Source organism: Tigriopus californicus, chromosome 7 (assembly GCF_007210705.1).
Source record: "Tigriopus californicus strain San Diego chromosome 7, Tcal_SD_v2.1, whole genome shotgun sequence".
Taxonomy (NCBI): Eukaryota; Metazoa; Arthropoda; class Copepoda; order Harpacticoida; family Harpacticidae; genus Tigriopus; species Tigriopus californicus.
This window is the reverse complement of record NC_081446.1, coordinates 4,752,645-4,775,238: the sequence shown is the minus strand read 5'-3', so window position 1 is coordinate 4,775,238 and position 22,594 is coordinate 4,752,645. Positions and strand designations below refer to the sequence as shown.

At 43.3% G+C, this 22,594-nt stretch overlaps 2 protein-coding genes across 3 annotated transcripts in view; both read left to right on the top strand.

Annotated features, from left to right (window-relative positions):
• The first annotated feature begins 390 nt into the window (after positions 1-390).
• On the top strand, positions 391-4,291 carry LOC131883387 (uncharacterized). Its single transcript, XM_059230850.1, has 4 exons — positions 391-414; positions 934-1,300; positions 3,927-4,037; positions 4,242-4,291. The coding sequence occupies exons 1-4, from the start codon at positions 391-393 to the stop codon at positions 4,289-4,291; spliced, it is 552 nt and encodes a 183-aa protein (XP_059086833.1).
• A 4,183-nt stretch (positions 4,292-8,474) lies between these two features.
• LOC131883942 (uncharacterized) overlaps positions 8,475-22,594 on the top strand; it is a 28,548-nt gene continuing 14,428 nt past the window's right edge. For both annotated transcript variants that reach the window (XM_059231553.1, XM_059231552.1), the window contains exons 1-6: positions 8,475-8,703; positions 11,643-11,950; positions 13,041-13,176; positions 19,729-19,859; positions 20,082-20,241; positions 21,662-21,952. In XM_059231553.1, the coding sequence (XP_059087536.1) occupies positions 8,697-8,703; positions 11,643-11,950; positions 13,041-13,176; positions 19,729-19,859; positions 20,082-20,241; positions 21,662-21,952 (1,033 nt within the window). In that variant the 5' untranslated portion in view covers positions 8,475-8,696. The remainder of the gene's footprint in view (positions 8,704-11,642; positions 11,951-13,040; positions 13,177-19,728; positions 19,860-20,081; positions 20,242-21,661; positions 21,953-22,594) is intronic.

Here is a 22,594-nt window from a genome sequence, read left to right as displayed (position 1 = left end):
TCCTTTGAAATGGTGAAAAAGCCCGACGACCAATGGCCCAACCATCGTCAAACTCGCCTTCAACTAAGTCTGGTTCCAGGATGGAGTGGGGTGCATTGATAAGCCATTCCATTTAAGTTCGACCCACTTCCAAAGGACTTAGAAAAAAATCACTTGAACTTAACACAGGGAAACTTTGAGTTTCCCCTCTTCCACCATCCACGTGCCGAAATGGAAGTCAAACTGTGACTACTCTGAGAGGGGACTTCAAACACTCCTTTGCCTCCTTCCCAAGTCTTCCCGAGTTGGATGCAATTTCTTTGCACTCCATTGACCATACTCATGTGTGACATCACGTAGGAGAAAGACCTTAGATCTGGACTATTTTTGTCTGGTAGCCTTGATTAGAGGATGAATGCGTTTTCCCTCAACTGGGTTCGGATCGTCTTGAGGTCTGGGCTGGCTCGGAGAACATGAGATGGCCTCTCTGAAACGCCTATTCCCGAGATATTCGGTTACCCTCGGTGGTTTAGGACCCAACCGTTGGTCGGGTCATTGAGGCTCGAGTGGCGAGGAGGAGACGAAGAAGAAGAAGAAGAAGAATGAGAAAAAATCATGTTTCCTTCTTCATTTCCCCCTTTTGGGACTGTCATCCCTCATTAATCAAGTGGGGACTAATTTCTCTCCAGCATGCAAATGGTCGGGGCTGAAATTTCATTTCCAAGGACTTATCCCACATTCAAAGTCCCTATGAGTTGAGTGTCGTTTCCTGAGAAATTCGACCAGCCCTTTCACTTTCTAAGGCCTCAGTTTGGTTGTTCAAATGTCGGCCCCCAAATCCATTTGTGCGATTAGCAATCATGCCCAAGGAAAATGGAACCATGACTATTTGCAGGAATTGGAAATGTTTCACGGAAAGTTATCATAGTAATCGCCCTCGAAGGGAATGAGTAGTCAACCAATGCATTTCTAGCAATCTTTTTCATATCTCAAAATATTAAACTTTTCTCATCTGTGTTCTCTTACAGCTATGATCTCCGAGGTCGGGCCCCCAACCAGGCTCAGCACTGGGCAGATGCGCACGTGCTAGGCAATCGTGCCAATTTCTACCTCTCTAGACCTGTGGACCAATGGGATAACAATGGTCTCCTGACGCGAAATCCAGGCGATAAGCGGCGGCCAATCGAGGACCGATTGCCCGTGGGGACGAGTGTGTTGACGATCCGAGGGATTTCCACTCAGGATCGCGGCCTTTATCGGTGTCGAGTGGACTTCCATGCCGCTCCCACACGGAACTCGATGGCCAATTTGACTGTGGTTGGTAAGTGTCCGGATCAAATTGTCCCATTGGAGGCATTTAAAGACTTCAAAAACGCTGGTAGGTTCGCATCAAGTACGTAATTTGGGTTTGATTGCCGATCAGTAACTGGATCGTTTTGGATCATATCTAGGTCGGCCAAAAGTAGATTCCATGGGTTTATTGGTCCAATGATATGATGTGAAAATGAACCACTGTTTAATGATTGAAAAGGCCGTTTTCTGCCAATCAAAGTGCGCAACCATCTCGTACTTTCGAAAAGTGATTTATCTTTCCCACGTGACTGGTTCGTAGTTCACCCCGTGGACTTAACAAATTCAGTCGGTCGTGTCACGGCAAGTTTTTTCATTCAAAATTAATGAGACTGAAATCGCATCAGATTCAGTCCTAAGACTTTGCTCGCCTTCAAGTTTTGCACGGCAAAAGGAAGCTCGCCAGACAAGAAGACCTATCTAGTCCCTGTTCGAACCAAGCTCCACTTTTTTTGAGTACTACACTTACTTGAAATTCTGCGCTTAACTTTTAAAGACGTAAAGGCGAAACAAAAAAAAAGTTTTTCTTCGTCCTCTTATTACCATTTGAGGGCTCACTTTGGTACTTCCTATATTGGAGATTGGTCTCGCCTATTATCGAGGTACGACTTCCTTTTTTGGCATGGGCGAGTCCAAAGGTGATGCCGAAATGAATCTTCAAATTGGCTTCCATTCATTCCTCGACGAAAGCATGGAAGTAATTTTCTTATGTCCTCATTTCTTGGGCAACAGATTCCAACTGCAGGCCTGGCAACCATGATCTAATTTATAGTTATATTGTCTCCATGTGCCGCAATATCATTTTGGATCCTCTTAAGCCACAGCAAATTCCTCTCTTCCCTGGCAGCTTTTTTAGTCTGTCTGAAATCATTTCTTTTCGTCCATTTATCCTTTAAGGATCTTGGACACGAGCAAGTTCAATTGACAACACAACCTTAGCCATTGCACTTTATTACCAAAACCCAAGCAACATTGGTTGATCCTACTCAAACATGGAGGTGAGAAGATATCTTTCTGCGAAAAAGCTCAAAACCAGTGCCCTTGCAACAACACAAAAGATGCCCCCTCATCCGAGGAGCTTCTTTCGATCTGTTCTCAGCTTACTCTCTATTGCTCTGTTTACCAAGCTTGGCAAGCACCAAGTTCGTGCTTCTCTTTTGTCCAAAACCCCACTGATAAGATTATTTTTCGGGAAAAGTTGAGAAGAAATCGCTGCTACGCCGACGACCACTCGCTTTCGGCCGGCCTTTCCACGGACCGCCTGGCCAAATGCATTGTGCGTGCCTCGTCTTACGTATGAAAGGCCACAAGTTATGCTTCAAGCTTGACCTTCTGACTCTTCCCAAGCTCTTCCTCAACTCTGAGCAATTGGGCAATGAAGAAGACCCACCAGGAGGGTCACCCGAAGGTGTCAGCCCGCTCAGAGGGGGGCATTGTTTTGAAAGAGAGACAACTTCCAATCCCTATGGAGTGGAGGTGCTCAACTCTTAACGGGATGATGTGATTTCTCACCACCGAAAGCACTTGAATTCCACGGAAAATGCGCCATGTGATATGTACTATATTGCAATAGAGGAAAAAGGAAGAGAACAAGTTGAAGATGCTTGAAAAAGAGATCTGATTCATCTTAGCACCGCTTGTCTGACCAACTGATTTGTCTGGCTTGACAAAGATGAGCTAGATGAAGGAGGCGAAAGATCACTTTACCAACTAGACTAGCTCTCAAGTCATTAGAGCTTGTTACCCTTGTTCCCTTTGCTCTCAGGGACACCAGTTCTTTCTTGTCATGGTTGGCCAAGTCCAAGAAAATCCAATTTTTCTCGTCAGAGCGTCAGTTAGATCCTTCTATAAGCGACTGACTTATAGTCGCTCATAAGCGACTAATATGACTTGACTCTGTCGTGCGGCATTGAACTATATAAGTCATTTCACAGACTTGTAATTAAGATGGAAGACGCAACGGCTGTTCAAGTTTTTGGAAGGACAACCCCAAGCAGATCACCACCTGAAACCCAACAACCTAGTTCGGAAAGGAAACCTTGTCTAGGTGAAGGCAACGTTTGACGACAGCTGGGATCGTAGCGTACGTACTTACATAGAGGACCCAAGGGAGGTAGTAATGGGGAGGAAATAAACAGGACTTGTGTGCCAACGTGAGTATAGTAGGCACTGTTGTAGGGTACAAGTAGAACACTGGATGGAGACTTGCTCGAGACACTACGAAGGTTCTTTGTTCAACCTCAATCAGAATGATATTGTGGCAAGAAGCCTCATCAAAGTCCAATTTATGGACAATATGAATGAGAATTAGGCCGTTCCGCTTTTTTCTTTGTACACGAGTTACAATTGTACATAATACAAACTGTACGTACAGTATATATTTGTGCCCTTGGTCCCCTGATGACTCCGTGGTTCCGTGAGTAGCTGCACTTACGGCACTGACTCAGGTTTTGGCAAGGTTCCAATCATGAATGTGGATCGAACCGCTGTCACCCACCACTACCAACTAATGATCGTGCCCTACCTAGAGCACTCAAGCAGGCGTTGGTGCAAGTACCGGAATAAAGGCTGATTTCGTAATCTTCAATTCATTTCAGTTCCACCGAAGGTTCCAGTCATTGTGGATGAAACGGGTCATGAGGCAGAGTCCTACATTGGTCCATATGTCGAGGAGGCCTCGATTCCAGTTGCCTGTGAAGTCAGAGGAGGTAAGTCCACATTAGTCCCTCAACTTATCCCTAAAGTCTACCTGGTTCTCTAGGAAAAGTAATCGGGATCTCCAGTTCTTGATATTTTTTATTAGTTGAGCTTCGAGAAGAGCAAATCTGATTAGAGTTCTGCACCGTCCTCGTTCCAATCCTAAAAATGGGGGGTATAAGTGGATGACTTTTGAATCCAAATTCTACCGTCAGGCAAAGGGGTTTATGGCTCGCTGACTCCATCCACGGACTACCTAATCTAGGACAACTTTTGGGGACAGGGACTTCCGTCTAATAGGCACATACGTATATCTAGGTTTCAAATGCCATCAACAGAGCGATTTTTCTTCTCGAGAAAAAAAACGATTCATGCCGACTTCAAATGGTCTCTCGTATTTTGAAGGCAGGATTTTAGCCTACGCAATGCAAGTCCAAAGGTTGACTTCTTGTATTATCCAAGTGCACGCATAATCCATAATCTTACCGACAAGGTGTCAAAACCACGAATAGCCTTTCTGTTATGGATGTTTGTGTGTGGGAAAAGTCCTAATGTGGTTTTTGAGGGAGAAGGAGGCCTTCTTAACAAGCTGATATTATCCTCAGCCACACCACATCTCAGCCTTGATACGTAATCGGCGTGTGCACAAACACTTTATAGCAACCAAAGTAGGTCACTTTTCATTCGCAATATTCTTTGTTTTCCTGTAATCGCGTTTACATTTTTCATTATTGAGATAAAAGCCCCAAAGTTGTCTGGTCCCCAACAATTGCTTCTTCTAACTTTTTGCTTTACATTTTGGACAAAAGCGAAAATGTCAACGCATACAAGTGTTTAAACATTAGTAACTGGAAAAAATTAGAAGAAAAAAACGTTTTTGACCGAGTTCATCTATGGACTCAAAAATTGTTGTGAAAACGACTTTGTAAGATAGGTTCGTGAAAAAAGTGAAAATTTTCTCCTAGCAGTCATGTTTTTTTTAAATAGATCGTACCCATTCTTCGAGAGTGAAACTATTCCTTCCTCCAGCCCATTCTGGTAGGGATTTTTTGCTTCCTTTTGCTTCCCTCGGCATGCCTTGCATAAGAGGTTCGTAACTAACTCTTCCGGCTGATAGTTGATCCTTTTGAATCCCTTTGATTTTGAAGCAGCCTCACGCTCTCCCTTTTATTTAAATTTGTTGTCGCCATTAAAATCCTTTCGGGGATACCTACCTCGGTTCCCCTTCCGTTTTTCGCAGTTTCCCCTCTGACTGAATGTTTGTAATGACATTTTGGCCCACTTTTTTTGATCCCCCTGACCCACTTCATACGGGTTCTGGTCTTTTGCCCTTCCCAATACGTTAGAACACACCATGCCTCATTTTCGTATTACGTATTATGAATGGTATTTTGCCATTCAGATGTGTTTATCCGTATGAATGAAGTGTTAATCCCCGTGATTCATATCGCAAGTTTTCTCGAAACTTTTTCGTTCTGCTCTTGTCAGGGGTAGAATCGAGTGTACTCTAGGAAAATTCAGTTCTGCAGATTCATCAGAAAGTCGGACAAACTTTTTTTCCTCCAACTTCCCTTTGCTCTCTCGGAGAACAATGATGATGGTAGTGGTGGTAGTGGTGGTGGTGGTGGTGGCGGTGGTCCTTGGGAGCCTAGATATCATTCCTCACTTCTCTTGGGTGGCCGATAGACGCTCACTTACCATAAACTCTCCAGGATTGGAGCCACCGGTGGTCTTCATTCCTTGGTCTAAGAGGCCAGAGCTCTTTGTGTTGATTTCGGCGATTCGTTTCAATTTCCTCGTTAGGCCCTCTAAATCATGATTCAAGATGTCAAATCTCTTAGGTGCACTAGTGCTTGTTGCTTGTCCATATAGTAGTCTGCTGGCTGTCAGATCCTGTTACAACTTAGCGTGCTATCCCTTCTGTACCACGCCTAGTGGTTGCCATTGCGCTGAAAGTGCTACAGTCTTCTGTGCGTACGAGGAAGTGATATCAACAACTGTTTTCTAAAGCCGAAAGAAAAATATGGGAGAACAAAAACTTCAGCATACTATTTATCATAGTTTAGCCGTGAATGGTGCTTCTGGCTAAGATGGCATCATGCCCTGTTGATAGCAGGAAGTGGGAACCGGGGGCTTGGAACCGCCGGTAGAGCTGGAAATGCAGAGGGAGAAAGAGAAGCCACGCCAGAGACACTGCCTTGGGTGGTGGTCGTTTTTCTCTCCATCATCAGTACACAAAGTCGGAGGGAGTGTTGGGATACGTCAGAAGAAAGGGGGAGACAGAGATAAAAACGGCTCCTGTTCCACGTGGATCAAGTTCCATTTGCGAGGTGGGTTTCCGAGTTTTCTCGTCCCTGGCTTGAGTTATGCTTGAGTGCATTTCGTCGTGGGGCAACCCCGAACTACCCAGTCATTCCGTAGTCACTAGTCATTCGTCAGAGAAAGGCAGAAGCCAAACACGCTTGTTCAAAACCGAAACATAGCTTGAAAATTTGGTCATTTATTTGATTATCGCTTGAAATCAGGGGACTCCCAGGATCCAATTTGCTGTAGGAGACATATTCAACTATCGACAGTTCTTCAAAGTACATGACTAGAATTTAGGACCATGCTTTTCTTGTTTCCACGTTTTCTTTGGTTCTTTGGACACATTGTCGTAAGCTTGAAAGAAGATTGAATGTATTGTTTCTTTGTTGAAGCGATTCAGAGGAGTGCTTATTGCATCACTTTTGTCGCGACAAATTAATTCTGTATTAAACCATCAGCAGAATATTTCTTGTAATCTATTCTTTGCAATACTAAAGCAAAATGCTCAAAAGACACAAAAAAACTTGGAAAAATACAGACAAGGTAGCTTGAAATACTTAAAAGTGTGGTTCAAAATATGATATAAATACGCCACTAACAATAAACTTATTTCCCTTGGGCTTCAGATTTTGATAATGGCCCATGGAATGAAAGAAAAAATTGGGGTAATTTTTAGTTCGGATCAAGTGTGAAAAGCTCAATGCACTCGGATGGGGGATGAGTGGGACTTCCCACAGGGATAGATAGATTTATGCATTAGAAAATTCCTACCAACATTGTGGCGAAAATAGGCCGACATGGAATGGCTATGGTTCCCTTATGTCAAATAGTTCTTTCTTGCTAATAGTCCGAGATTCCAAGCTTAAAAAACATGTGCAATGGGTGTGTGAGTGGGTGCTTGTGCACTTCTCTCATTGCAATGCAACCCATAAATTTGGTCGTCTGAATTCCTGTTTTTACGACCATTCCTGGTGCTGAAATGGATGAGAAGTCGTTCGTGGACGTTTCAATGCTAATTTTTCCATTTTCATATTTGGAAATTATGATGTACCTTCCCAAAATGAATGAGCTTTTCAACTTTGGGAACATCGCTGATATCATTTATTTTTAGCCCTCCCCACGGACGCAAAGATGTGATGTATCAAAAGTATAATCATATGAAAATAAGGACAATGAGGAGAGCGAGCCTTGTCTTGTCTGATGAATAAGTTGTCAAAGTTTCGACCCAATTGAGGGAGCAGTAGGAGCGCTAAATTATCATGGAGGGTGACACTTTCGAACCCATTACAGAGATGACATCCCGAGAGAGCAAACCGATTGCGGGGTGACATTACTGCACACTTTGATAAGTGACTAGAGCTCCTAAAGTGACAACCCCACCACTAATTTCGGCTGAAGGGATGGTCTTGGCACCCCTCTTCAATTGAACTTTAGAACAATTCTTCGCATCTCCCGCTTCCCATAGACGAAGCATGGCAATTTAATTTTCGCTTAAGTCACCCTCAAGCATAATGAAATCTCACTTCTCGGAAAACGTAGAACGAGGAGGCTCGATCCTTCCGCACCAAGAAGGAGATTGCTCGTCAGAATGTTTCCAACCAGACTTAAAAGTAAAGCTTTTTGAGGAAACGGAGCTCTCTCTCTCTCTCTCTTTCTCTTTCTCTCTCTCTCTCATCCCAAGGAATGAGAAGAGAAAATAGAAGAAAATCTATCACATGTTTGTGAAAGGGATCTCTCCCTCCTTTTACCCTGTAGGGATGAGTCAATGTGCACATGGTTTGGCCGTATTAGTAAAAGTAGTGGTATTTGTTGTAGCACTGGTCCCTCTCTACGCATGAGAGTGAGCAAGTGACTGGGTTGGTGAAAGAGAGACAGAGGAGAAGTATCCAGATGAAAGACCTGTTTTGATAGAGTCTTATGCACACATTCTACTTTCCACCAGTACCCAAATTCTTCTTCCTTCGAGTGTCGAGGTTCATTGCCTCTGAGACATCTCTCTTGAACAACACGTTGCTCCTGATAATGAAGTAGACGAGCAAAGAAGTGAGGTCGATGGGTTGTACGTAGTGGCCTCATCAAAATGTTCACATGCGATGGCACGCGACCACGGAAAGGGCCTCTCATCTATTGCTCATTAATGAATCACATGATCTTCTCTTTTTCTAGGGAGTCCCAAGCCTGAAATTCAATGGTATCGAAGTGGGTTGATCATCTTAGGAGCGTCAGAGATATCTTCAGGATCCACCGTGACCTCTACGATCACCTTGTCCGATTTGAAACGGATCGATGATGGAGCTCTCCTGACTTGCGAGGCTAGCAACAACAATATCTCAAGACCAGTCAGACGCTCAGTGGCTATTGTTATGAATCGTAAGTTGTCAAGAAACTCCCTATAATTGGTCTTAGTCTTGCTAAGAGGATCAGAAAGGGGTCCCAATTAAGTCATTGGGAGAAATAGGCTCCCTGAAACAAAAATGAATCCCAGCCAATGGAGGAAAATGTCCGGTGCCTTTCCATATGCATCGTACATGCAATGTACAAGTACGTATGAGTACAAAGCGGGTTCATTTATTGTATTCAAGTGGTCGGGTTACATTCAATGTATGTACTTTGAAGACGGGTTTCCCACATTTGGTTATGCTTTTCAGCTACACAAATAACACAAATACGTGAAGCCTTACCGAAGTTATTCACAGAAACGTTAAAAGTTATGGCCAAAGGTCGGATGCAAAGATACGATTTTCCACGCATAACAAAAAAAGGAAAACACTTCCCCGGGCTTGATTTATCTCCAGTCCCAGTTTGGATGTACTCTTTCTCCCGACCTGAAAACAATGGGAATCCTTTTTGACTCTGGGCCCACAGTGGTATGCCTCTGTATCTTTCGCTTTCTGTCTTTCTTTCTCTTTCTCTCTTTTTCTTTTTCTCACATACAAACACACCCACGCACACACACGCAGAGACCCAGACAAACGGACTGTGGTAGACAGTGACGCTCAGTTTGAATGGTTGACCCTGTGAACAATGGTCCAGGTCTTCTAGCCATGGCTGTTATTCAACGGGAGAAGAGGAGCCTATTTACTAATGATAATGTTCATTTGTCCAAAGCCCGCTCGCTGTGGGCACTTTCCCGTATCTATTTGTGGGAGAGGAAGAGAGGAGCATTATTGTTCCTTGGCCTTGCACTTGGCCTTGTTTGGACCTTCGAGTCGCTCTAGCTATTGCAAAGTATAGCTCGTGGACCACTGTTCCGGGTAGCTTGTTCGTATAATTAAGGGGAATAATTGGGAAAAAATGAGATGAGAGTGATATCCAAGGAAATGACCCGTGTAAGCTCTTGATTTGCATTCTCCCCAGCCTCAGCCGTGGTTCAGAACTGATATACCCCTCTGGGCTTGAGAGATTGAAGGAGTGAAAATGGAGAAAAAGTTACCACAAGAGATGCCATTTCAAGTAAAGGGCCCTTCCCAAGCCAAATCTGTTCCATTCATGGCTAACGTTGAACCAATCGGAAAACCAAAGTCTACGTAACAAACCCTCCCTAATGCTCCAAATCAACAAAAACCCATAATTTGAAGGCCTAAACAAATATACCGGGTTTACCTCCTTGCTTTTACCCCTGTTGCCCCTGTGATATTGATATGCCACGCCCCAAGGCCTCATGAAATTACTCGTATGTACACGGTTTTTTATGTATGAATAACCCCTACGTGGGCACGCCAGACATATCTAACGAGTGGAAATAGAGATGGGCTTTTGGAGGTGTGTCTGTTTCCGGGTTTGATTAATGTTCTTCACGAGACCGATGTCCATCCTCGTTCATCCTTTTCTTGGCTTGGGCAGTCAATGGGCGATTACTTGAGTGCACATTGTCGTTCTATTACCCTGGCCTTTAAGCCACGTGAAGGCTGTAAAAAGAGAAGGGTAAAAAGAGGATTTACCGACGTGACCGGAGAGAAATCTCCGTAGAGACAAGAAATGACGAGGCTTAATACCTCATCTATAACCCATGACGTCAGTTCAGCTAAAGGATTGGACGATGCACTTTCATATTTTCATAGCGTGTTCAGAGCCCCCTCCCCTCTTCTTCCTCTCCGGTTTTGTTACTTACAGTACTTTCTCTACTGGTCTGTTGGCCATTTCCATCGCTTATGAGGCGAGATGATAAAGACAAGGCAAACACTGATATTTCCCGTGACACTCCAGGAGGGTTCTATCCTCAACAAATACTACTGCTTTTATGTACGTAGCTCTGGTGGGAAGACCATAATGAGGGTATCATCAACATCACGGAGAAGGAAGATGAAATCTTTTCATTTTACGTTCCAAGCAAGCTGAACAATGGAACGACCAGATCCTGATCCTGAGAAAAGGAAGGAGGATCGGGGGAAGCAAAAAGTAGAACATCATTGGCATGAATAATTCAAGGGGCTTTTGGGCGATAAAACAGTGCCAAACACGTGATCCCGACATGAGCCATAATTTCAAAGACGTACAGTGCCAAACAATTGTGGCGATTGATGAACACGGACAAGAGGAAACAAACCAGAAGGCTGAAGACTAAAGACTGTGGTTGGAGTCGGGACGAGTTGAATGAACTTGGTCTCCAAAGCCTGAAAGGCTCTTCATCATTGTGAACTTGTTGGAGTTGTTTTGGAGTGCCGTGCTCTTTAAGTCCAAGGTTCTTACTTCCGCTTGGAATTACTCTTTTAACTTTCGGGCTCCATTTTGTAATACCTTACACTCCTCTTCCTTCTTCTTCAAGACTTTATGTTCATTCTCAATGAGACTTGTCGTGTCGAGCGCTTGTAGGGATCCACATGATATTTCAAGTCAAGGCTTGCCATGGTTTTTTTTTACTTGCGAGTCTCTTACCAAGTAGATCATCTATCCTTCTGTATTTGAGTTGTCTTTTAACATGTTGAAGAACATATTCTCAAATACTTGTTTTCCAGCTGAAATTTCAAGGGCTTTTGACACCGCTACTAAACCTTGTTGGGTCCTAGTACAACGAGCTAAATATAAATGGCCTTATCGTGGGCGACATGGGTGTTGTCAATAAACAAAGCTCCGCCCTTAAAGCTCCACCCTTTTGATCACATATTCCCGTTCCACATAATTTACATAACGCTCCATCCATTTCAGGATTTGCAATTGAACACGGGTTGGCAAAGCTGTTCCTTCCATCTCCCTTCCTTTTGCTCCTATGTTCTAATTCTGAATTCATCATTTGAAACATGTACCGTTCCATAAGCATTTGTCAGCCTTTTTGTCTATCTAAAGAATATGTGTTTCGTCGTTTCTTTCAGTTCCACCCACTGCAGTGTGGATCCAACGAAAGGATCGCCATCTGATGGCTGGGAAAGAGGTCAATTTCCAATGCTCGTCCAGCGGATCCACGCCTCGAACACGCTTTAAATGGTTGTTGGACTCGGAGCCTCTAAACCAAGCTGCCATCTCATCTTCGTCCACTTCCACGACCACTACCACCACCAACGCACCATTGAGCAACCATACCCAGGAAATGGTGGCAAAAACCACTTTGTCGTTTCCAGGAGGAACCAAGGGAACAAGTACCACAACGCAGGTCTTCCGCCAATCCAATCTGATCCACCAGGTTCGTTGGTAACCAACCATTGTACTGCATCCAATCTCCTCGGCTAACCTGTCTTGCCCAACATTTTGGTCAAGGGGGTTTTGCACATTGCAATGGTTAGACACGGAAGTGAAGGGTTCGGATAAATTTTGAACTCATCTGGTTTTTGTCGGTCTGCATTCTTTGGAAGGGGGGAAAGGATAGCAGACAGCTTGTCAATGGGTCATTTACTCAATGTCACCCAATTTTTTGACCCAAAACCTATATAAAACGCCCTCCCCTGTTGAGTAAACGAGAAATTGACGTTCCAATAAGGGATGGAACGACCAACCTGAAGTTGGAAAAAGTACAAGTACGATGAGGACAGTTTTTTCCCTCGAAACAATAGGAAAGTCATTTCAAGGATCTCCCAAGGGCTCTACTTCTGCAAAGCTCGCTGTGCGCGAAACTGTTTTTGAAGTGTTCCGAAATCAATTTGGGATGCAACGTGGATCAAACGCAACTGGTTGATCCCCTCAAGGCTGTAAAAGATGCAAATAATCCGGATAGGATGAGAGAATGGATCATTCCTACCTATCATTGCTGACAACTAATAACTTTTTCCCGAGTAACTTCGTTCATGTTCTCCAATGACAAATTTCATGTGTCCAATCTCCATACTTGCATTCGGACAAGTTCCTTCTTTTATGGAGGATCCACCAATCCTGTTCCTTTCCTAATCATGACTCCTACGTAAAAAGGATATCTTCCCTTTTTGGATTGTGATGGTCCACTTGGCTCAATATGTGGCAGTTTTTGAACTGGAAAACTTTGGTGTGGCAATTTCGTATTGTCTCGTTGTTTGTTCTTTGCTCGCCTTGGGAAGTTTTGAGATCGAACTTATGTAGCTCACGTAGTGAACAGTGGACCAATGACAACCAGCTACATACTAACCCAATCTTGTCACATTCTATTCTATTCTCGGTTATTCTCCTGGTGGTGGTGGTGGTTGCCCCTCTCGCTCTTTCTCCCCCCGTGCCTTGTTCTTTGCGTCTTCGTGTCTTCGCTTCCACGACCCTTTTTCTTTATGGACTCGTGATTGGCCTTGGTCTTTCCTCGTTGGCATGTTCAGCCTTTGAATGCCAATGTGTCGGTGATCTCGTACATTCCACTAATATCGGATCATGGCAAGGAGCTCCGATGTCTGGTCGACAATCCTGGCCTGAAAGATTCAACCATTGAAGACTCCCTCATATTGGAAATCCACTGTAAGTACCATCCCACTCATGCACGAACCGTCGCAATGCATTCTTTATTGGCTCTGTTATCGGAGGGGAAGTGTTGGACAGAATTACAATTGACCCCTTTCTTGCTTCCTGGGATAGAACTCTTGATCTGAAGAGGGAATAAAAGTACGGAGTTGTGAAGAGAGAGCGAGACAAACAATCCATTATGTACTGTAACGGAGGCTCAAAAACAGTTTAACTTGTCTTTTTGAATCACGGACAGCGTGTATTATTACAAAGGGTTTATTAACAGTTGTTGAATTTCCATGCTAAGTAATGGTTTGTTGTCTTTTGACAGAAATAGGGAAAGGAAGAATTCGACAGTTTTGACTGATTTTTTCCACTAAGACATTTTGCTTGTTTCAGATAATGTTTTATTCATCACATAGGTTTATGACGCACTTGCAGGTCTATATCTCTTATCAAATGAGGCATTGGTGACCAATGGTTTGATCAATCTTATTCTGAAACTATTAGGGTTTCCCACGGTTTTTTTCATTGTTCGGTTAACGGGAAAAAGGTGCTGTATCTGATATTAACAATAAGAAGTGAACCTTGTTGGCCTATCCATCTAGACATCTGGACTATGTTTGCCAAAAGTAAACCCAAGGTCAAGCAAAAGCATTGAGTTGACGAACAAGTACATAGAAGTTCCTTGATCCTCACCGAGCACTCACCAACATCAAGTATTGTCCTAATGCTCAAGCTACTGACCAGACAACATCCTCGGTGTACGTACAGTACTTCATCGTTGGTGCAACTTTCTTGCCATGTGATCTGAATGAATCACGTGGATAACTCTGGCCTTTGTGCATTGAGCAACAAGACTGTTAATCTCTTGATGAGTTCAAGTTATCCAGGATGCCCCAAAGAGTCTAGATATTTTCCTTGGACTAAGTAAAACTTTCTGAGTCAACGCATTGAAACATGACCTTCTAGTGGTTACATCACGGCTGCCTGCAGCCTTTAGAGGATCTCGTGTATTATAGATATATAGATATCCTTCCTGACCACCTGATGTCCCTCCTCATATGTTCTTTTTTCACTTCAGAGAGTCAAGATCCAGTTCGCTTTTCTCTTCCTCTGTTCCCCTTTGTATTTTTCTTTGCTCCACTTTTCCTGTCTTTTGGAACGTTTCGACTCCAATGTGTTGGGCGTACTACTAGGATGGTCCCTGTACTTGTGTGCCATGGTTCACGGGAAAGTGGTCTTAAAGGATTAAAAGCCCACCAAGTCCGAGCAGAGATCCTTGGCCCTCGTGTGACTGGAACTTGACCATGTATTGGCTGTTTTGAGCAGGATTTCTATTCCCATAGCTCTTATTGTGTTACCCGGTGGCTGGTGGAGGGAAAAGAAGTGGAAAAAAGGAAAAGTTTCAAAGTTACTCTGGATCACTTTGAATGAATTGCTGGACACTTCTAGACAGTTATCCTTGACACCTGGGTTCGACAACGCATCCGAGCCAGATAGATATACGCGTAGTTTCCATCCCTCTCAGCATTTTTTCCAGTACCTTAAATTCCACTTGAAAGAATCCATGTTCCAAAGTCAGCACCTTCTGGAACCAAGACAATGATGCGCTATTCGCTCTCTGCGGCAAGATTTAGGAAAAATTATCAGATAAGCACATTTATTGTGGGCGTTGGCACATTTCATCTCGCCTAATTATGACACACCCTTATGAGGGTAATCAGCCTTGATTTAGATTAGATGTTGTAACGTCATCCCCCATAGAACTCACACTAAGCTTTGCTTTTTCGGTTGCTTTTGTCCCACCAAGATAGTAATATCAGTATTTGAACCAATATGTTTGAGAGCCCCTGGACGTGTTCTCTCAAATTAGTTATGATTTCAAACATCGGAGGGTAGCATGGTGTGCTCACAACTGGTTCTTTTTGGATGTTCCCCAAGGGACGTGGACTTTGTTCAAATGAATGAAGCTAACTAAAGCCCCTTATCACACTGATTGACTTTGAGGAGACCCACGCCCATGCCGTATTTCGTAGTGTTATGCATACTCACAATGTCATATTCATCTATGTGCTTCACGTTCTTTGGCACTCGGGGAATTTTTTCAAAGGGCCACCACTCCCTAGGGCGCTAAAATGGTGGTTATGCTCATGCCAAATTGTTGCCTATTATTTAAATGAAATTGGGGCATTTGTCTCAGCTCAGGGTGCAATTAAGCAAGCATCTCTGATTCACTGAATGCCGTGTCCTTGACATGATTTCCCTTCTTAGACTATTGTCTGCTCTTAAAGGCGAGTTTATCCGTGATGTGGCTTTCGAATTGATAATCATGGAGCCCCTCTGGTTTCTCGAAAAAAAAATGAGATCACTTTCTTTTCGAGGATGTAAACGAAGGTCTTCTGTATGAGAAGCGGGTTCCCTGTCACAAATTTCCTTCCCAAGAGGTTCCAATTGAGATGGCGCTTGAGTTCCAATGCTCCTCTGTTCCACGCAAGCCCAAGTTGCTCGCAGTCCTACCCCAAAGGTCTGCTTTTGAGCTCAAATATTGCCACTTATCTAGGTTGGGCCTGGAACGCATGCAAAAAATTGTCCCATTTGTTACCCACGCCCAAGAGGGATTCGAACCTACTCTCCACAATAAAGCCTGTAAGACAGGCTAAAGTCCCAACCAAGTCCATCCTTTGGGATTGAGACAGAGACCTTTGGGTTTTTTTCAGACACGGTCTCGCTTCGGAAGTGAATGAAAGTTCAACATTATCTCTATTGTACGTTCATAAAAGCAAGCAAACCCAATGGCTAGGGGGCGTTCCATGGTTCCACAAGCAACTGAAGGGCCAGGCTGAACGATCATAGTGCAAAGCTGGGCTGAAAAGTGACATAAAAACTGCAATTTACTGTCCTGAGCGAGAGCGCTTACAATGATGCTCCCCTTGAAATCTGCCAATTAAACGATGCTCTGCACAAATTGGAACTGTGTACTTATAGATATGTTGTTAAAAGAAGTGAATATTGAATGAAGTGGCTTTGAAAATTGTACAGGAAATGCACGATTCTTTCCCTGCGAGTTCTACTAGATATAGGCAATAATATATCTTCCCCCCCCAACGTCAACCGATTCTTTTCCCTTCGATTGTTACCTCTCAGCAAATGATGACAAATTGGCGACCCTGATGAAAACCCAGGCCTATCCGCGCGTTCCAAGCTGGCAGTTCCAAAACTGGCGAATGCTAGTTGGAAATGGGTTTTTCTTGTTCCTCCCAAGAGCCATATCTCATATCTCGTAAAGTTTATTTCATGTTTTGGAGAAGCCAGACCCATCCCACGGCTTAACTCGTAATTAAATGGCTAGTTTCTTGTCGCGGCCTTTGTCCTTGAGGTCAGAGTCCTTCAATCCTCTCTTTTTTCGGGAGTGGGGGGAGGGGGCTTGAAACTGGGCTTGGCCTAGCCATTTCCACTTTCGCCTTCTTCACTTTATTGAACTTAGAGAGGTCTGAAGTGGATCCGCTGCATTTCTCCGTTCCAGTCAGAGTCCATTGCTTTTTTGGAGCAACAATAAATTTTGCAGCTCACTTCAGGATCTGATTGACAGGGCTAAAGCGATTTCATCTGATGTTCATGTCTCATCTTTTTACCTGGGATCACTTGTCCTCGTAAGAAACAGGTCCATAGGATAGATAAACATAGACCCAAAGATTTTTCCTTCTAGTCATAAAATCATATCGAAACACCGTTGTACAAAGACAAGTGAGTGGTGATGCTTCCAGACACGATTCATGCTCAATGAATCATGGAGGTCTTTATTTTTACGACTTGTGTACTCATGTCAATCCCAGGAATAGCAGATTATTCATTTATGCAACCAAGCAAGCCATCCAACCAACCAGAGGGTCTTTGATTTCCTAGTCCATTCCGATAAAAAGACCTGCATTGATGAGCCGTATGGGTGGGTGTGGACCGAAATAATGGCGTCTAGACGAGATGAGACAAGTGAGAAAAAACTGGTCCATTAGGCAGCTTTATCAGCATTCAGATCTCTTTCCATTGACCACGCTGTCGATTTTGCAGACTACTTTTGAAGCCATCTTCCCCATCTACATGGTTAGCACTAGACATATCATTATTGTGTGAAGTTCCAAGAGTACGTAGTCGGTATTGTCGGCAATCTACCAAATACTAAACCAATTTGCTCATTTTCCTCCTAAACATATACAAATAAAGACGTTTTCCTGCTGCAGAATGCTTGCAATGCTGGAACAGATCTTACCCATTGTATTGTTGAATATTCATAGTCCATTAGGTGGCCTAATAAGGGCCTCGTTGTATTGGTATCACTACAAAGCCAGGTCAAGTACTTCATTGTATCCGGCTACAAAACCCGCACCTTCTTGGAAAAGTGGGACCAATTGAGCCAAGGGAGGCGTCCATGAAGGCCGTGTAATTTTTTGGGATACACCTGTTCACTGTGGAGTGAAGATTAGCATATCTAGGATCTTGAATCTTTTAGCTTAAGTCTAAGAGTACGACAGGATGGTTCCACGAATTGTTCCACTACAACTCGGCATTTTGATACCCATCTTGTGATGAACCTGGCACTAGACAAAGACAAGATGACGGATTTGTTTCCCAGTCAACCAGCCAACGGAATGATTCGAACATTCCCACGATTGGCAAATATTTTATTTGTTCTGTCTGATCTCGCTATGTAGGCCAACAATGAGGATACGTTGTAATCAAAGTTATACTGAAAAGGTACCTTTTTGGTTGGCTAATTTTCAGATACTCAGCATATTCAAAATCAGAGCTTGAACACGACTGTATTCTATGGTGTTCGGATAATAATTTTCACAAACATCGCACTTTTCTCGGACGAAGTCATTTACTTAATGCATATTGTGCACAGAAAATTTGACAATGACCCCTTTCAAAAGGCACAAGGTCAAAAGATACTAAGCGCTTGGATGTATGTGGGTTAGAAAATTCTGCAGTCGAAAACAAAAGCGGGAAATAGAAAAGGAAGTCACGAGAAAAGAATCGGAAAATGCCACTATGGTATCCCTTTTATTTCTTGTAAGAACCTCTGATAATATGGACAGAAACGCTGAGGATGATCTCGAGCAATTTCATTGTGAAGCCTTCAGGTTTAGTGGGACCTGATCTATGTTATTATCAATATGAATTCAAATTTTGAGGTCCATTCAATCCAGCAGCAAAAACATATGGTCTATGAGAATAGGGTTAGGCTCTTGCATTCGGTTTGCTTCATTGTACTGAGCTGGGCCATCAAATAACGTCAGATTCGAGAATTTGACTGACTGGGAAACCAGAATCCGCATTCCTTGCCACACAATGTCGTGGCAAAACTCAATTGGAAAAATGACAATTATTGTTGCCCTCTATATTCTAGGAGTCCTTGGGCATTGTCACGTCTGACTTCGCAATTTGCAATATTTTCGAAACCTGCCATTTTTTCCTCTTTCATTGTCCAGAAACCACATTAAAAAAAAACAACTGACCCCTGAGCTCTATTTATCGAGATACCACAAGCCTATTTGCACTTGTTGTATTTTATATTTGATTCTGAATATACCATGTTCAATCAGAGAAAAAGGCTTCGATAAGACTCTTCTGAAAAGCAGAGCGTAGCAGCTCATATTTGCATAAGTGAGGAAAAGTGTTACCCATTGTATTTCTGAACCACTTCACCACGGATTGGTTGTGGAAGAGGAAGAGGTTTGAAGTAATGATGCGTGAAACCCTGAGAACTTGGATCTCGGATCAACAACAACCCATCGTATTCTACTACTGTACCATAGTTAACAGTTCAGTGTACAGTGTATATACATGTATGGATGTGTGTATGTTGATGGTTTCCTAGGCGATATAAAAAAGGTCGATCCCTTTGGGGGCCGAAGATGATTCCGCAGCTACCTTAGTCAAGATCGATGGCCTCGTTTTAGACCCTGATAGAATAGCAAATGCTATCGAGCGTTCTCACTCACTCACGGCTTGCCGTTAATTAAGGGATCCGTGGGTTCATTGTCTAAAGATAGGGCGAACCAGAGGTTTCTTCCCCCCAAAAAGTACTCTCGCTATTTGTAGTTTCTTTTCAATTTTGAAACCCACATCCCACATCCGGTAGGGTTGAGAAATGGTTGTGCAGGATCTTCTCAATTCTTGACGGATCTCTCTCTCTCTCTCTCTCCATCTATCTGTATGTTCATATGTACATAACAGGTTGATAGCTTCTGGTGTATGCATTCTTATCCAGACAAGAACTCGGGGGTCTTCATATTTCCAGATGGAGCGTCTCGTATCGAAATCCTTTGCGAGCTACTTCATATCCAATAGTTTTACGTGGTAAACCAGTCGCTCTGCTATTGGGTGGCATGATACAAAAAAAAGAAGATCCATCCACTATTTGGGAGTTATCTTAATGGTTCTTCTTTCCATTGACTGATAGAGTCGAGTGCATCATCATTATTTCGTCGGATCCTATTGACAAGCCGCCATGGGTACTCCGACTCTCCGAAGCTCCCTGGTTCATGCTCGCTTCTTCTGTTCCAGATCCTCCGATGCTCTCCTTGACTCATGGAAGCAATCTGGATCTTTCCACTATCAAAGAAGGTGACGATGTCTATTTTGAATGTCAAGTTCAAGCCCGGCCTGCCATCGACAAAATCACATGGTATTTAAATGTAAGTCCATATATTCCACCTTACTCTACTGGTACGGACCAACATCCATTTATCACGGGGAATCCCGAACGAGATTCTGAGCACCGTTAAGTGAGGCCGAATCTGATACAGGTATTGGTCTCCATACATAGGATAGGGCATATTTGGTGACCTAATACGATTGCAATATCTTGGTGTACCATTGAAGTACAAATGCATCCTAACGTCTCCGCTCACTCTTAGGAGAATGTCTTGCACCAAGATCTGGATGGAGGCATCATTATCGCTAACCGAACTCTGGTCCTTCAGAAAGTGCGACGAATTCATTCCGGATTCTACACATGTCGTGCCAAAAACGTCGAAGGACAGGCCAGCTCAAACAAGGTTGGGCTAAATGTGAAATGTGAGTAAAAAGGGAAGAAAAAAATCGAGTCTGAAACATTGACGTCTTTTAAAGAATTTTAAAGCTTTCTTCTTAATGTTGATAAATTCAGAGTGATTTTAAGCTATGGTCGTTGAAACTTGTAAGGTTTTTTTCACTTTGATGGAATAGCTTATTTTGCTGTCATATCCGCTTTTCTTTACTAGAATTCTGAATAAATGTCATTCGTCAACCATTCATGTCTAGGTTGTTTGGGCTTTAATCGATGCATGTTTTCACTTGCTTGTTAGTAGAATTTACTGCTGAGGCGTGTCCAGGCTCGAGTCCCAATGCACTCGAGTCTTTTACTCGATTTTGAAGAAATTGGCCGGACTCGAGTTCTTTAGAAAGGACTTGCGAAGACAAAACAACAACTCCTTTTTCCCTAGAATTTCGCAAGACGAGTCTTTTTGCCAGACCTGGCTCTAGTAAAAGACTCGTGCCCGGCAAAAAGTCAAAAAATCAAAGGACGAGTCCGACTTTTGCCGGACTCACCCCAGCGCTAGTACAAACCTTACAAGTTGCATTAGGCTGTTCACTAATTGATTGAATGCCGAGGTTGGTTTTAGAGTCGTTCACCTTGGGAATCAAGAAGAAACCCAGTACTCACGATCCCTTGGGTCTTTAAAACAGCGGTGTCCGTTACCAGTTATATTGGTTTTTTATCCGCCCTAACTTTGTACTGCACTTGATGTTTCCGTCCTGTCAGACCTTCCTTTATTTACAATTACATGTTGTATTACATACATAGTATAACGCTGATAAAAATAATTTGAATTTGTTTCCCGATTGAGCTCTAATTTCAACCAAAATTTCTCAAAATGAACGTAAGATCGTAAGGTAAGCAACAGTCACACTTTTGTGAAAACAAAATCGGATATTCTGCATAATTCATTTTGTTTGGGATACTGCCAAAGCCTTTTAATTCCAAATAATGATCTTGGTCTCCATTGAAAGTGGGACACAAGAAACCGTTGCGGTTTTAGGGAACGGGTGGTCTCCAAGTGCATTGCAAAAGAAGAGAAGTTGTACTTCAGATTGCACTTGAACCTCGAAATTGCTTGCGAGATTTTTTCGCTCCAGAATTTTTTCAGCACAAAAGAAATTGGAAATTTATTGGATATTTTCCAACTAGAGAATGGTTCTCAAATGGAAAAGATGGGAACAATCTGCATTTCCACTTGAACCCCACGCACATGATTGGATCGTGTGAAGTGAGAAAGATCTGTCCCCGTCATGATATTTGATCCAATTGATATCAGATTTTAGCCATTCCCATATTCAAAATGGGCCAAATCAAAAGAGAAAAGGGGGAAAAGAAACGAAGGGAAGTGAGACAAAACGGTCTGAAGATTCTCTTTCCTAATATATAGCATATAGCATATGGTATTGTTCTTTCCAGACTCCCCGGTGTGTTCGCACAGCGAGCCCAATATGTTTGGTGTGGCTGCCATGGAAAATATGAACCTGGTGTGCGACGTGAATGCCTTCCCCAAGGATCTCACCTTTCATTGGCGTTTCAACAACTCCGGGGATGAAGAATTCGATCTGGACAACTTTATGTCCAATGGCACGCGCTCCATCCTCACATTCTCCCCAATGACCAAAAGGGATTATGGAACCATTTTGTGCTTTGCCAACAACGAAGTAGGCCGCCAACGCAAGGCCTGCTTGTTCCAAATTGTTCCAGCAGGTAAGAACCCAATCACAGACCTAATCCTCAGTTTGACGGTCATGCCAAAGGTTCTCGCCGAGAGAAAAGCCACATTGTCATATTGTTCGTGTAGAGAGAATCTCAAATTAGACAATGGCATGCAATGGGAGACCACGTGGTCCCAAATCCCGATTAGAATTTGAGACCAAAGAATGATCAAATCGATCCAATGGAAGTAGGTTGGTCTTATACCCGAAGGATCAAATATGACTCGGGTCGATGACTCTGGCTTCCAATGGGATCTGTTTCTTTCACGCCCCTTAACAAGCGGCGAGACTTCACGATTCACAGGCTCAAACCTTGAGGGCGACCTTGCCAACCAGCTAATCCACCAACCAACAGCATGGCATCATTTGGGTATCAATTATTCATTATTGCCTCGTCCTGTTTCTGTGGGTGGGACTCGATTAGGAATTACGTGCTATCACCGAGCACTACAATCCGGACATCCCCCAAAGCCTGTCTGGCGTGCGCCAAGATAAAGCTATTTGGTACAGATCCCCTCACCCATGACAGAGCTCTTTTAGGAACAATCGTTTAATGGAGGCCAGTTTCTCGACGAAACGAAACGTCGAAGAAAGAGAGAGAGAGAGAGAGAGAGAGAGAGAGAGAGAGAGAGAG